Source organism: Artibeus jamaicensis, unplaced genomic scaffold (genome assembly GCF_021234435.1).
Source record: "Artibeus jamaicensis isolate MK-2021 breed Jamaican fruit bat unplaced genomic scaffold, CSHL_Jam_final contig_851, whole genome shotgun sequence".
In the NCBI taxonomy this organism is placed as follows: Eukaryota; Metazoa; Chordata; class Mammalia; order Chiroptera; family Phyllostomidae; genus Artibeus; species Artibeus jamaicensis.
In genome coordinates, this window is record NW_026521986.1 from 19,070,078 (window position 1) to 19,085,218 (window position 15,141).

The 15,141-nt window shown below is 41.2% G+C and overlaps 1 protein-coding gene across 1 annotated transcript in view; it reads right to left on the reverse strand.

Moving 5' to 3' along the window:
• SEL1L (SEL1L adaptor subunit of ERAD E3 ubiquitin ligase) overlaps positions 1-15,141 on the reverse strand; it is a 53,529-nt gene that overhangs the window by 12,206 nt on the left and 26,182 nt on the right. The window contains exons 9-18 of the mRNA XM_037154793.2: positions 14,685-14,766; positions 14,175-14,329; positions 11,867-11,923; positions 9,500-9,568; positions 5,412-5,489; positions 4,322-4,384; positions 2,995-3,082; positions 2,534-2,682; positions 1,333-1,498; positions 701-775 (exon numbers count right to left, since the gene is read on the reverse strand). Of these exons, the coding sequence (XP_037010688.2) occupies positions 701-775; positions 1,333-1,498; positions 2,534-2,682; positions 2,995-3,082; positions 4,322-4,384; positions 5,412-5,489; positions 9,500-9,568; positions 11,867-11,923; positions 14,175-14,329; positions 14,685-14,766 (982 nt within the window). The remainder of the gene's footprint in view (positions 1-700; positions 776-1,332; positions 1,499-2,533; positions 2,683-2,994; positions 3,083-4,321; positions 4,385-5,411; positions 5,490-9,499; positions 9,569-11,866; positions 11,924-14,174; positions 14,330-14,684; positions 14,767-15,141) is intronic.

The window sequence follows — 15,141 nt, forward strand, 5'->3', positions numbered from 1 at the left end:
AGAGCACACTGTTTTTTTCTCTTCCTGTTAATATGCTTACATGAAACAGAATTTTAATTTGTAGTACACAAACTTAACAACAAACCTTTCGGCCAAGCTATAAATTCAGTAAAAATGAGAACGAGAAGTACTGCTTCTTGGAAGGTGGCTTTGTAACAGGCAGGGAGAGGTGAACCCAGGTGGGCGGTGCTCCCTGCGCCTGCGATGATGCTCTTTAAACGGCCAGGCCCTACTCTACATCACGTACACTTTAAACCAGTTCACCTGGATTACTGTTTATGCTCGAAGAAGGGATAGGAAGACAATTTGGAGAGTTGTATGTGTGAGGAAAAATACTCAAGCAAAACACAGTGGAAAAAGTTAAAATCTTTTGGGGTTTAGACTAATATTCCATTCTACATTCCATTCGATTCTCATTTACACAATATGCTGGGCTTTTACCGAAAACTGAAGAGGAAGCCAGAGCATGACGTAAGTGCCCAGTACAAGCACCTTGCAATTCAACTTAGAAACCCTGGGACTAGAACTTCCATTTAAAAAATAAATACCAACCACAATGCAAACCATACTAACAATGCAAGCAATAGTTAGTACCTCTGCTTAGTTTTAATGTGATAAATGACAGGACTTCATCTTTATAGGAAATAAAAAAACGAAAAAACCCGAAAAGCTGAGAGGGCCTGGGCGAGCCCCCGCTCACCTTGAGAGGCAGCCCGGTTCCAGTGCAGCAGAGCTCGGGGGTACGTTTCGTTCTCGCCCACAATGGTTGCTTCCCCTGCAGGGAGAGATGTGACACAAATCAGGCGTTTACGGAAAGGCACTTGCCTCCTGGGCTCCATTTGGAAACTAGGGTGATATGTGCAGCACAATTTAAGTAAGAATTGGGATATTACATATATTAACTAGAAAATATATTGTAATAAAATTAAACAGGTATTGAAATACAATACTGAGTTAAAGGGAATCACGGCATTTAGGGCAACATTATGTCCTGAAACATGTTTTATCCCCAGAACCAAGACGAGACTGACCACTGAACCGCTCCTGGGGACCTAACCACGGCTGGAAAAACAATGTTTTGTATCTGCTGTATTTTGAAATGTATTTGCCAAAAGCAGTCGATTTATGATGAAAGTCAGTTCTACTTCTACTGTCAGCTCCACACAACTAACGTGGATGGCTTGGAGATCTGAGGTGGAATAACTCAAGCATGGGTGGAGAGTTCTGTTTACAGCAATAAAGAAGTTTCTTTGTGCCTGTCTCTTTAAACAGGTCCCCCGAGTGGAGCGAGCCCTGGTGTCCCGAACCCCGGGCAGGAGGAGTGCGCCTTACTCTGGTCGAGGATGAAGGCCGCGTTGCTCTGGGCCACTTCGTAGCCTTGCTCGGCCAGCAGGAGGTACTGGACCACCGCGGCATCGCAGGCGCCTTCTTTATAGCTGCTGTAGGCTGCCATGAGCCTCTCGGCCCAGCGGCCCCGCTCACAGACGTTCTTAAACAGCTGTGTGAACAGGAAGAAAAGACAAAACAATGAAAGACTAAGAAAGCTATGCCAGAAGATCAGTTTTTCACAGGGGCCACAAGTGTGTGTAAAGCATGCTCTCTGCATGTCTGGATTTTTATTAAATACATACAAAAGTCTGGGATGTATATATTTGAAGTGCTCACTTCATCTTTAGAATAGCATATGGGGGTGGGGTGGGGAAGAACAGCATACGAATTATAGCGAACAGCCCTGGCTGGTGTGGCTCAGTGGATTGAGTGCCAGCCTGAAAACCAAAGGGTTGTGGTTTGATCTCCAGGGCATGTGCTTGGGTTGTGGGCCAGGTCCCCAGTTGAAGGCGTGTGAGAGGCAACCACACACTGATTGATATTTCTCTCCCTCTCATTCTCTCTCCCTTCCCCTCTCTAAAAATAAATAAATAAATAAATAAATAAATAAATAAATAAAATCTTTAGAAAAATAGCAAATAATTTATTCTGACCAGACACTGTTCTAGTAATTTATACATAGAATGTATGTCAACTCACTTAACCTGCCCGTGAAGTCTATGAGGGAGCACTCTAAGGTGAATCCTATTAACACCCCAGTTTACCAGTCGGAAAACTGAGGTACAGAGAGGTTCGAAACTTTTTTGAGGATGTATCAGTGTCACTCTGAAGTGCCAGTTAGGAGAGAGCTAAAGCCCAGCAGTTCCAACGGGAAGGTGTTAGCATCCCCCTTTGCAACATTCATTGAGCATACACGCATATGCTTTTTTGACACTGTGTCTCACACATTGTCTTATGTGCTAGAGAGACAGCAGCCAACAATGTCTGTCCTTGTTAACACTGACTCTAGTTGGGAGGGACAATGAAGTGAGCGAGTGTGACGGTAACACAGACCGTCAGAGTCTCCCTCAATACACTAATGTTAGCAGGCTGCGCCTGTTTCTACTCTAGAAGAAACTGCACAAAGAAAACGAGAGTTATAACAGCAGATTTTCCTACCGAGCATATTAATTTCCTGTACAGAAGCTGGTAGAAAAGCCTTTACCTCCACTGCATTGTGACAGGATCGCATCACGCCTGTGCCACTGGCATGCATCTGTGCCAGGTTATAGAAAGCCAAGATATGGCCTCCCTGAGAAGCTAAATTAAAATACTTCAAGGCCTGTTTGTAATCCCTCTTGACTCCAATGCCATCTGTAAAGAAAAATCACATGAAAGGTCAAGAATAATCTCAAATAAGATTTAGCTAAAGCATCAGAGAAGTAAAACAAAATAAAATTCAGAATCCTTACTCAGGAAAGATGTAAATCCTATTAATAGAGATCTGTGTATTAACACACATTAATATAATTCACAATAAGAAACAAGATGCACAAATCATTGAACTGGGAGAACGTTAATCAACCAGTATTCACTAGCTCTCATTTCCACATCATAGTGACATCTAGTGAAATTAGGTAATTAAATTATCTTGGTGAATTTACTGGTAATCCCACCATTACTTACTATAGTACATAGAGCCAAGCTGTAGCTGTCCATCCACCCAGCCTTGTTCGGCAGCTTTCTGAAAATACTTCAGTGCCAGATCATAATTCTGTAAGAAAAGATCATCTCATCACATGGTCACAAGATTGGAAAGCTCAAAAGGCTGATGTAATCAAAAGGCAGGAGATTAGTTAAAAAGAATTAACAAAGCACACAAAATGTTTTCAAAGAGCCATTATAAATACTTCCTGGTTTTTATAATATAGAGATAATAATATACTTGAAGTCACAGGAGGATTAACAGTTAAGAGTTTGGAGAAAAGCAAATCGAGTTTTGGTGCAACGATCTGCACCTCTGCTCTCAGCATCAACACCAGCAGTGGAACACAAGCAAAGGATTTAAGAAACAGTCTTTTCTGCTAACCAACCAATCCCTTTTAAACCTCAGTTGTTCCAATACTAAATAAGGATGATTATTCTCTCCTTATTCATTCCTTCCCAGTGCTCTTTGTGAATACTACATGATCATTACACTTCAGATATCATATGTATCCACAGAGGAAAACTGAAACAAAGATCAATACTGAATTTCAGTATCCTAAAATGACGAGAAGGAATCAAAATGAGACCACATCACTGTCTCTTATGCTAGGCAATGCATATAGGTTAGAATCCCAAACCTGGCCCTTAGTTTCGGACCCTAGTAAAAGGAACGGATTGCTTAGAGATTCCACACAGAGGGCAGAAGAGGGCAGCAAGGAGAACCCAGGTGTCCCACAGGAAGAAGTAGCGCGTGAGAGTGAGAACAAAGGCCCAGGAAAACCAGGAGAGCTCGCAGCGACAGCACTTGAGGGGAGACACAGGTCATGCGACACAGAACCAAAATATGTCAACTGGAGTGCCATTTAGGAAGTTTCTGGAGACCTGGACAGAGCAGCTACACGAGGCAGAAGCCTGACTGCTTTGAGCTAAAGCGTGAATGGTAGCAGCTGGCGCAGCTCCTTCTTTGGAGAAACCTGGCTGTGCGGTAAGGGCTGCAGTGCAGAGGAGGGAGGTGGTGTCCAGGAGGCAAAGGGAAGGCGGGAAAGCTTTCCTCCTCCTACAGGGGAGAGACCTGAGCATTTCCTTGGGTTTGAGTGAAGAAGCACAAGGGAGATGTTCCAGTCTTGGAGAGAAGGAGGAGTAGACAGGGCAGACAGCATCAGTGAGAGAACGAGAGACGAGAGAAAAGGTGATGTTTGCTTACAATGAAACGGCCTATCTGGGCTGACTGGAGGCTGGTTCGGGAATGACTCTACCTCACTGGCTGACCACTTGTTAAAATCAGAATGTCAGACAGCAAACTTACAACTTGAACCCCTCTTCCATAGAGATAAGCCATTCCAAGCCCACTCTGTCCAACTGGGTTGCCCTGTAAACCAGAGAAAAAAAGAGGAAAATAATTTATTACAAAACAGACAAGACTAAATGTCTGCAAGAGGAATAATTTACAAGCACATTCAAAACATGTTCTTAGCACTTTTCAATTCAAAACAAATTTTTTTCCTTCCTATCAGGCTAAACATAGTACTGACATTTAGATATTTGGGGGCTTTCAATAATTTGCTGAAGAGCAAATATTAAAATCATTTACAATTAAATTTGGATGACTTACCTTTTGACCATATGTTCTATGAATTTATAATATAAAACATAACTAATGTATTTCAGCTTTTAGTAACTAAAGGTAACTCATTTTTTTGGAGTAGTTTTTTATTAGTAAGTTCCCTCCCCAACAAAGAAAGAAGAGGCCAAGGGGGAAAGTTAAAAATCATGTAATATTGCAATCAGGTGGCAAAGACATTCTTAACATTACTGGCACGTTGTAAAGCAAAGGTAATCACTGTTTAGACATTTGAAAGAGAAAAATCTAGAATTTGACTCAGAGGGACGGAAAGCATCTTCAAAAGTGTCAGAGCACCCCTGGGAAACACTCAACTGACATTGAGAACTATGGTAACAGACAGTTGGCAGAGAGACACGTGCACGCACTGCAGGTGCAGGTCGCTTTCTCTGCGGCAGAGAAAGCCTAGATTATGTGCTGTGCTTATCAAAAGTAGCCAATTATGTAAGTTTTAAACCTCAAGTTGCAACATAGATAAGGTAAATTATATAACCCTCAATTCCACTACTAAAAATCAATTATTTCCCTGATCAGAAAATTTCCCAGAGAAATTTCAAGAGAAACTTAAAATGCAATCTGATCCCTAAGAAAAAAGGAATTGCTTTTTATTGGGAAGATTTATTTTCTAGCCAATTCATTCTCGTGACTCGTATTTACATAAATGCTTTAAACAGTTTACGGTATGACTCGGTTGTAACCAATCCTCTGATGTAACACGTGTTAAGACGACAACACTGCGGGACACACTTCGACGCCCTTGGTCGTGAGGTCTCACCATGTCCGCAGCTTTCTTGAAGTAGTGAAGAGCCGTCTCGTTGCTCTGAGGCACAGTGTCGCTTCCCTCGGAATACATCTGCAAAACAGACTCCGATTACGTTCTTTCCTGCCTCATCTCTTTCTGCTTTTCGTGAGATCTCACGAAATCTTTCAACAAAATTAAAAAGTCCCCGCAGAATATTTTAGAATTAAAAGCAAAACCTTAAAGCAGACATTTTTACATTACCATACATTCTAAGTCATAACGAATTTATGACTTACCTCTAAGCATTTACTATATAAAATCAGTTTATAGATCAATCTCAGGACAAGAAATTGTTAACCCCCAGATGAATCTTTTTTCCCTCACTTAAAATGGGGTGACAGACGGCTTGGGATCAGGGACTAAACGGGGAAGGAAAGGAGAGCTGTCGGCAGTGTTTTTCCTTCCTCTTCTACCACCGCTTTCCCCAGGCTAAGATGAAAGGTGGTCAAAGACCAGGAAAAGAAATAACTAAGTAAATGGTTACTTTAAAATGTTTCAAGCACCAAATAGTTAGAGTACCAGGTATGGAACATGATAAAGGACAAAGGGAAAGAACAGAATGACTAATACTGTTTTTATCCTACACATTAATGACAAAGGACATCATTTTTGAGGTAGGGCTAGATAATTATATAGCAAAAATTGAAAGGTATCAATTGAAAAGTTCTTAAATGCTTAACAAGAATAGAAAGGAATACCACTTAATGTTTAAATGCAAAGTTCTCAGGCCCCAGTTAACTAATTGTGATCACGTGGCAAACACTGATCAGATATTTCTGTTTGGAAAAACCTTTGAGATATAGTCTGTCTGAGCCTTGTAATCTCAGGATTTGGATATAGACGAAAATACTGATTGGTCTTTCAGTCAAGATGGTGGTGTAGGTAAATATGGCTCACCACCTCGCACAACCACGTTAAAATGACAACTATACGCCCTGGCTGGTGTAGCTCAGTGGATTGAGTGAGGGCCTGCAAACCATGGTAACCCTACAACTACAGAATTAAAGAAGAAACCACATTGAGACTGGTAAGAGGGGTGGAGATGTTGAATGGGCTGGTCCCACACCCATATGTGGTAGTTAAAAATTGGGAGGGATATCTTGGGAATAAGAGGTCCTAACCCCACATCAGGCCACCCAGCCCAGGGTTCCAGTGCCAGGAAGACCCCATAACTTGTGGATGTAAAAACCAGTAGGGACTGAGGCTGTGGAAGACAGAAACTTCTTGAGTCCCAGGCAGGTCCTCTTAAAGGGCCTGTGCTTGGACTTACTCAGACTCACTCCCTCTGAGCCAGCAGTGAGGCAGCAACTTGAAAGGCACCAGAGACAGGAAGGAACTGAAGTGTATGACATCAGGGCAAGAGCTGGGGGCGGGGGGCAGCTTTCTCCCAGACAAGCAGTGCTGACAGAGGCCACTGTTCCTTTCCCGAGCCCTCCCCACAGAGCTGGCAGGCAGGCAGCGTATCTCAGACTCCATCAACTTGGTTCACAATGTTTGCCCAATACTGGTGATTTCCTGAGGCTCCACCCTGCCCGACTTTCAAGCCTACCCAAGCTGTTTTCAGTGGCTTTTCCACATGAATGGCTTGTCTTGGCTCACACTTCAGACATTCTTCAATTCTCCCAAATAAGCAGCATCTTGCCTCAGCAAGCCCTCTCACTAAGTGGCCCCAGGCCTGGCACCAGCAATAGCTGACCTTGGTTCACAGCTTGGCTTCACTTGGGCACCTCCAAACTCAGCACAAGTAGCAGCCATCTGCAGATTGCTTTGTAGCTTATGCTGGGTGGCCCTGGACACAACACAGGGGGTGGCTGACCTTGGACTGTGCCTCCTGGGAGGACCCAGAGCCTGTGCACCCAGTGGACAGCTACAGACCATGTCAGAGCACCACGACCGAGCCACCTCCACAAGTAACATACTCAAGGGTAGGACTCGGAGGACACTGGACTTCTACTTAGGTAAGTACCACTCCTCCACGGTGGTCAGAGGTTGCTGGTCAGTGGTCAAGGCTAGTCCTTTCAGCTGATCAACCTGGGTAAATTCCTCCCATTGATCTGCCCACAGCAATCAAGGCACAGTTACAAGGAGAGGGTGTACACAGCCCACATTGTGGGTGAACCTCAAGTACTCAACTTGGGTGACAGGGGAGGCTGTGCCCTCCAGGGTCCCTACAGGGCACCTACTGCATTAGGCTACTCTGTCAAGTCAGGGAGACATAGTAGCTCTACCTGATACATAGAAACAAACACAGGGAGGCTGCCAAAATGAGGATCCAAAAGACATGTTCCAAATGAAAGAACAACACTCCAGAAAAAGAATTAAACAAAATAAAGACAAGCAATCTACTAGATGCAGAGTTCAAAACACTGGTAATAAGGATGCTCAATGAATTTAGGGGGAGAGTAGATGAACCCAGAGAGAACTTCAACATCATAGAAAAGGACATGGAAACCATTAAAAAAAAAGCAGTCTGAAATGAAGGATATACTACCTGAAATGAAGAACAATTTTCAGGGGATCAACAGTAGAGCAGATGAAGCTGAGAATCCAATCAGTGACTTGGATTGAATACAAGGAAGGAAAACACCCAATCAAAACAGCAAGAAGAAAAAAGAATCCAAAAAAATGAGGACAGTGTAAAGAGCCTCTGGGACAACTTCAAGTGTACCAACACTGCATCATGGGGATGCCAGAAGGAGAAGAGGGAGCAAGAAACTGAAAACCTATTGAATAAATGACAGAAAACTTCCCTAATTTGGTGAAGGAAATAGACATACAAGTTCAGGAAGCTCCAAGGGTTCCAAACGAGATGAACCCAAAGAGGCCCACACCAAGACACATCATAATTAAATGCCAAAGTTAAAGACAACATCTTAAAAGCAGCAAGAGAAAAACAGTTACCTACAAGGGAGCTCCCATAAAACTGTTAGCTGATTTCTCAAGAGAAACTTTGCAGTCCAGAAGGAACAGGCAAGAAATATCCAAACTGATGAAAAGCAAGGACCTAGAACAGAGATTACACTACCCAGCAAAGCTATCATTTAGAAGTGGACAGATAAAGAGCTTCCCAGCAAGAAAAATCTGAGGGAGTTCACCACCAGCAAACCAGTATTATATGAAATGTTAAAAGGTCTTCTTTAAAAAGAAGATAAAAATATGAATAAAATGGTAATAAATACATGTCCATCAATAATTGAATCTAAAAAAACAAATGAAAAAACAGAACAGAAACAAAGTCACAGATACAGAGAATGTTGGGGGAGATGGGCAAAAAAGGTGAAGTACAAATTGGCTGCTACAGAATAGTCATGGGAATGTAAAGTACAGCATAGGGAACACAGTGTCCAAAGAACACATATGCACGACCCATGGACATGAACGATGGTGTGGGGACTGCCTGGGGGAGTGGTGGGGTCTGGGTGGATCAGGGCCAAGGAAAAAACCGGAACAAGCATAACATTATAAACAATAAAATAGAATTGAAATTAAATAAATAAAGTAAAAAATACTGATTTGTTTACACTACAGTAGCTTTCAAAATAGTGAAAAAGGAAGTTATGAGACTGTGCCATGACATGTGGAATCTATTCAGTAAGTCTGCAGACTTAAACATGCTCTTGAGAAATGGACGCACCAACAGGTGGGTGATGGCTCCCTCATTTAAGACTATGAAAGGTCTTCGGACAAATTACAACTAAATCTAATTGCCTCTATTCAGCATGGACACTAACAGAAATTATGACAGACTAGCAAAAAACTACGTCGCATAAATTCCTCATTATTACCTATGATACATGAAAAGTAGGAACTCAGATAGTGGTAGCTGATATTAACTGAGAATCAACATACTGACGAGCAAGTGCTATGTTATATTTAAGTCACTGAGGCAAATGCCGCAGACTGGCAATGCCTTAAGACAAGATGCAAGAAGCTTGCACTAGAAATTTTACTTCCAGTTTATTTCTGGCAAATTGTAGATCTTGAATACAGAATATGTACTTACTCTGCCAACACCTCTTGCTATTTCATAATATATTCACAGGAGTACAGGAGTACAGTACCTTTCCTAAGAAGGCCATAGCGTGTGAATTGCCAGCATTCGCGGCTAAATTGAAGTAGTCAAATGCTCGCTGTAAGAAAAGAATTTATTAAAATAATTAGTTTTTAATAGAATCCATCCTTGGCTTTTAACCAAAATAATTATTTCAGGAGCATTTAACAAATCTTGTTATTCTGCAGTATCTCAGTTTCAGTGAATGGCAACAGGACATCCACTGATCTCTCCCAGGTTCCCCACCGCCCCTCTTCCCTCTCATACCCAATTCCTCACGGAGTCCTATTGCCACCACATACACCCTGAAGGCAGCTACTACCCTTCACCACCACAATTCTAGTCTTAGCTACATCATCTCTTGCCTGAACTTCTCAAATACTCCCCTCCCCTCCCCGATCCCCCTACTTTCATTTTTGGGGTTATCCAAAGCAACTGTTCTTAAATCTCAACATGCCGGTCTTTACAGCCCCCTGAAGTACTGCAGGGAATATACCGACCGACAGGACCAGACACTGTCCGTCTCAGTACAGCTGGCTTCCTCTTGCTCCCTGCGCTCTGGGCACATCAACTTCGCTCCTTCCTGCCTCAGGACCTATGCACATGTTGTTCTTTTTGGCCTGGGATGATTTTACCTCCGGGCTCAATTTAAAAGTCTCCTTAGAGAAAACTACCACTTCCCACTCCTTAATGTTAATGGACCTTTTAATTCTCCATAGTGACAACAATCAATTTATTACATGTATTCTGGCATGATCATTTAAAAAATATCAAATACTTCTATTAAACTGGAAACTATAAGGATTCAAGGAATGAGGCTATTCTGTCCAGCATTATATCCAGAACGGCTAGCACTGAATGGCACACAGTAGGTACTCAAATATTTGTTGGATTAATACAGTTATATACTGGGAAATCCTTTTCCTCCTGCTTTGAAGCCTGTGAAATAATTTATCACCGTTTAGTTGCTTCACAGGTAGGCAGCATACACCAACAAGAATATTTTAAAACTTCCTGTATAAAAGGTATACATCAAACTCCCCCAGAATTCTGGTTTCTCACCTAACATTTTTATTAACCAGCTTATATGATGCTTCACTGGCCTAATGACATACATTTTAATGACCTAAAGACAAATGCTATTGGAATTTTTTAAGAAACATAGCTATTTTCTATAGTTTTGTTTTTGAGTGTATTTTGTTAGGATCTAATTCTTAAAGTTGATAGGATATGGTATATAAAATAACCTTAACTGGAATATTTAGCTGGCATAATAGAAAAGCAAAGCTCTATGAGTCTGACAAGATTAATTGAGAGGTTACTGTGTGCTGGACACTGCGTGGTGCTGGGAATAAAATTGACAAGGTAAATATGACCCATGCTTTTTTGGACCTTCTATTCTTGCAGAGGAAACAACTCAATTAACTGATTTACATAATTAATTATTTACAATGGACAGGGCCATAAGGAACACAGATTTTCAGAAATCCTAACTGTGGTACATGACCTATTACTACACCACAGGAGTAGAGGGTCAGAGAGATATTAGGAGAAAAGATATTGCAGTTGAGTTCTGGAGGATGACCAGGACTCAGCAAGGTGAAGAATGGGGTTGGGAAATATTTACTCTAGACAGATGGACCAGCATTCAAAAAGCCCTGAGACGGAGAGGTTCTTGATATTGTCAAAGACCTGAGAAAAGGTCTGTATGCGCCTGTGACTGAGAAAGCAAGTGGCTGGTGAGGTAAACAGAGATGGACACAGGGCCTTGGAGGTCATGTTAAAGGTTTTGGTATTTCGGCTACTAGAAACTGCAATAAACTATGGGCCATTCAAGAGCTTTAAGCCAGGGAACCACATGACTGGATGCATGATTTAGAAAGACAGGCCACTGCTTATGAAATTCAGGCAGTAGATAATTCACGCAAGTGACAGGTGTACTAATGGAAAAAAGAGAGAGAGGGTGATATTCAGGACCTAAAGCAGACAAAACTTGATGAGCTGATATAGATCTGACTACTACAGTGGTATACTGATTTCTCATAAACTCAGTGATGAATTTTCCTCGGTTCTACGAAATATTTTCAACCTGGGAATTTTAAGACACACTTCAATCACATGCCCATAGAAAAAACAAAGACATGGTATATGTATTTTTGGCAATATTGAAAACTAGGTTTTAGAATTAATACCCCCCCCCATGAGGTACAATCACATTTCATTGTTCAGCTTCCTCAGGGGTTAGTTAGATCTTGAAAGTTCATTTGTGATGACTGTCCTACTAACACAAGCTTGATGATTTCACTGACTTAGCAGAAGTACATCTGGGAAAGTAGTTCTTGCTACAACTGGGACTGCAAAGCCGCAGGACAGTTACCTGATGATTCTGTTCTACTCCACGCCCCCCGTGCAGATGCAGCTGTCCCAAACCAACCTGAGAACAGACAAACATGATGCAAAAGTCAACGGCAGCATGTGGAGTATGATTACATTAGACCAGGGGTGTCAAACTCATTTTCTCCGGGGGCCACATCAGCCTCACGGGTGCCTTCAAAGGGCCGAATGTAATTTCAAGACTGTATCAATGTAACTGCTCCTTAACTAGGGGCAAGGAGCTCTACATTTGGCCTTTGAAGGCAACAGCGAGGCTTATGTGGCCCCTGGGGAAAAGGAGTTTGACACCCTGCATTACACCAACAAGAAACCACCTGGCCATAAAGACGTTTCTGTTTGTAACTCAAAAAATCAAAGATTTAATCTTAAAACTCCTGAAGATACTACAGTCTTACATGAAGGAGGTGGTGGGGTGGAGGGACTCCAATATCTGGTGACAGAAGATGGTCTGATTTTGGGTGGTGGGCACACAGTGTAATGTGCACCATAAAAATGGGTACTTAAAACCTGTATGATCCTATAAACCAATATCACCCCAGTAACTTAGTAAGACTGAGGAAAACCCTAAAAATGTATGCTTTTATTATAAGGTAGCTTTCTGAAATGGAGAAGAAATAAAAGCATTTTCAGACAAACCAAAACTGAATTAGCCACCAGTGAATCTACTCTGAAGGAAATACTAAAGGATGTTAATTAAGAAGAAGGAAAATTATTCTGGGAAGCTTGAAGATGCAGTAAGATAAAAATGGAAAGGCAAATTTGTAAGTCTAAATTATATGGATTATGTAAAATAATAGTACCTTGCAGGGTTAAAAAATATGTAGAAAATCTGACAATAGGAGAATATAGTCCACCGGACATCACAATCTGTAATGCTACGAACATTTAGACAATATTGGCATAAGACATGGACAAGCATACATACAGGGCGTTATCTGCAAAAGTCCAAATTTGGGGAGAACAAAGTAGATGAATCGTGGGATTTTTCATACAATGAGACAGCATACAGAAATGCAAACGAAGTAATTACAGCTACACGAGAACACGTGGGTTAAGTTCAGAACCATAATGCTGAGCAAAGGAAGCTGATACCAAAAAAAAAAAAAGCTGTAGAATTTTTTGTTTTCACATAAGATTTGAAAGTAGCCAAACCAGTCTATAGTGTCAGAAATCACTGCAGTGGGTTACCTACAGGGGGAGGGAGCAGTTAGTGATGACGAGTTCCTAAGAGGGACCTTCTGGGTGGCCCACACGAGAGGCACCCTTGGTGATCACTCACTGAGATGTGCAATTCACATCTGTGTGCTTTTCTGCATTCATGTCATAGTTCGGTAAGAAAAAAAGAACAAAAAATGATGTACTGTACCACACATGGGTTTCTTTGAGTTTTTCACTTAATGCATTGAAAATAGCTTTCCACATTAAATAGGGTTCTACATTTTTAATGGCTGCATAGAATTCCTTTAACTGGAGTGTCATATTTGAGCTAATTCCCTATCATTGGTCATTTAGATTGTTTTGAATTTTAACTGGTCTCTAACATGAAAGAGAGATGTTTAATTGAAGAACATAATTTTATTAAAATTTCCATGAGCTAAGATTTGGATCTTTCACTGCACTGTAGGATTTGTCTGTGTGTTTTTCTTTACTTAGTACTCCCTTCTGTAAGTTTTAAAATAAATTTTTTTAAAAAAGTATCTATTGCTAACCTCTGCAATGTCTGAATAAGAACTGTAAACTCAATGGGAAAAAAATGCCGAAGTTCTCCTTTTTATTATAATGTTATCAAAATAACCCACAAAACAAAATATGAGATACTTTGATGGATATCATACATTTGTATTAAACATGCCTATTTCTTTCTGTCCTTGACTTTGAGAAAATTATGATTTAAGTTGAGCAAAGGAAACAAACAGTAAATAGTTCTGGGGAGCATCTGAAATTCCAAATGTTCCAGAGACTTTCTGTTTAGAGAATGTGGCAGTTCTTGTCCTTGGTGACTCCACGAAGAGCCTTCATCATCACTGTATTGCGGCTCCACTCAAGTAGCGATTTTCAACTGTGGTGCATACGAGTCACCTGCTGGCTTTCAGGGGCTATGAATGGCCGGCCCCCACACCAGAGGAATCCCAATGGAATGTCCTGAGTGTGGGACTAGTATGTAGCTAATAATAATGTAGCTAATAACTGCTAAGAGCAATGAAAATGTTACTGATAGATGTAAGTGCTTGCCCCCAGAGACTGTAATATACAACGAATTAAGATAGTCCATGAGATGTGTAGACACATACCTGTGCTTGTACATCACCTTTTTCAGCCAGGAACTGGTAATACTGAATCAAATCTTCTTCTAGCATTCCACTGTTCATTCCTGGATTCTCCACCTCATCAGGCAGCCGTATTCTCTGCACTACTGAGCCCCCTGTCAGTGAGATGTCACTAGCAACTGAAACGGGGGAACAAAGTAATAATGTGGATGCAAGTTAGTGGACTGTCCCACAAAGAAGTACGATTCCAGCTGACAGACACTATGTTATAGGAAACTGTTCCTGTAGTCTATAGAGTACAGAACAGTAATCTAAAGTAAATCCAGTTTTTTCTACAAATTATTTAAGGGAGCCCACGGCAAAAATTTTTAAAAAGTACATACTTCTTAAATTAGTATAAAGATGATTCCACTTTAAAGAGCCATTCATGACAGTTCAAGAGTACAATATAAAACAGATGTTTTGGGGTTTTGGGGGGTGGTGTTTTTGGTTTGTAAGGTGAAAGCCAAAAAAAAAGAAAAGAAAAAGAAATACCATGATTGGCAACGAGGCGGTAATGAGTCAGTGCCGATTCACAGCTCTGGAGGACTCCGATGCCGGCCCAGTAGCGGTAACCCTGTAACACAGCTTCAAGTCAGAGGACAGCAGTTTCTCCTGCTTCAGTGGCAAATAAGGCTACCCACTCAAAATGCAACTCTGATGTCTTGTGATCCAAGCACACTACCACCTCATTTATCCCAAGTTTTAGGTCATGAAGTAATTTATGTAGCCACTCCAACAATCCGACTAAAAACTAGGAAGTAAAAAGTAAACTTCCCAGAGCAATCAAGAGAGACGTCATGAACTTTATGTACATAGTGTACATTTCACCTACTAGAAGAGATTACTTAAGCTCTTGCTTAGCATACACTTTATTCTGATTTTAGATACGATTTTAACAAAAAGGGGTTAATCTTCCAAACTAGCAAAGAAGCAACAAGTGAGTAAACTA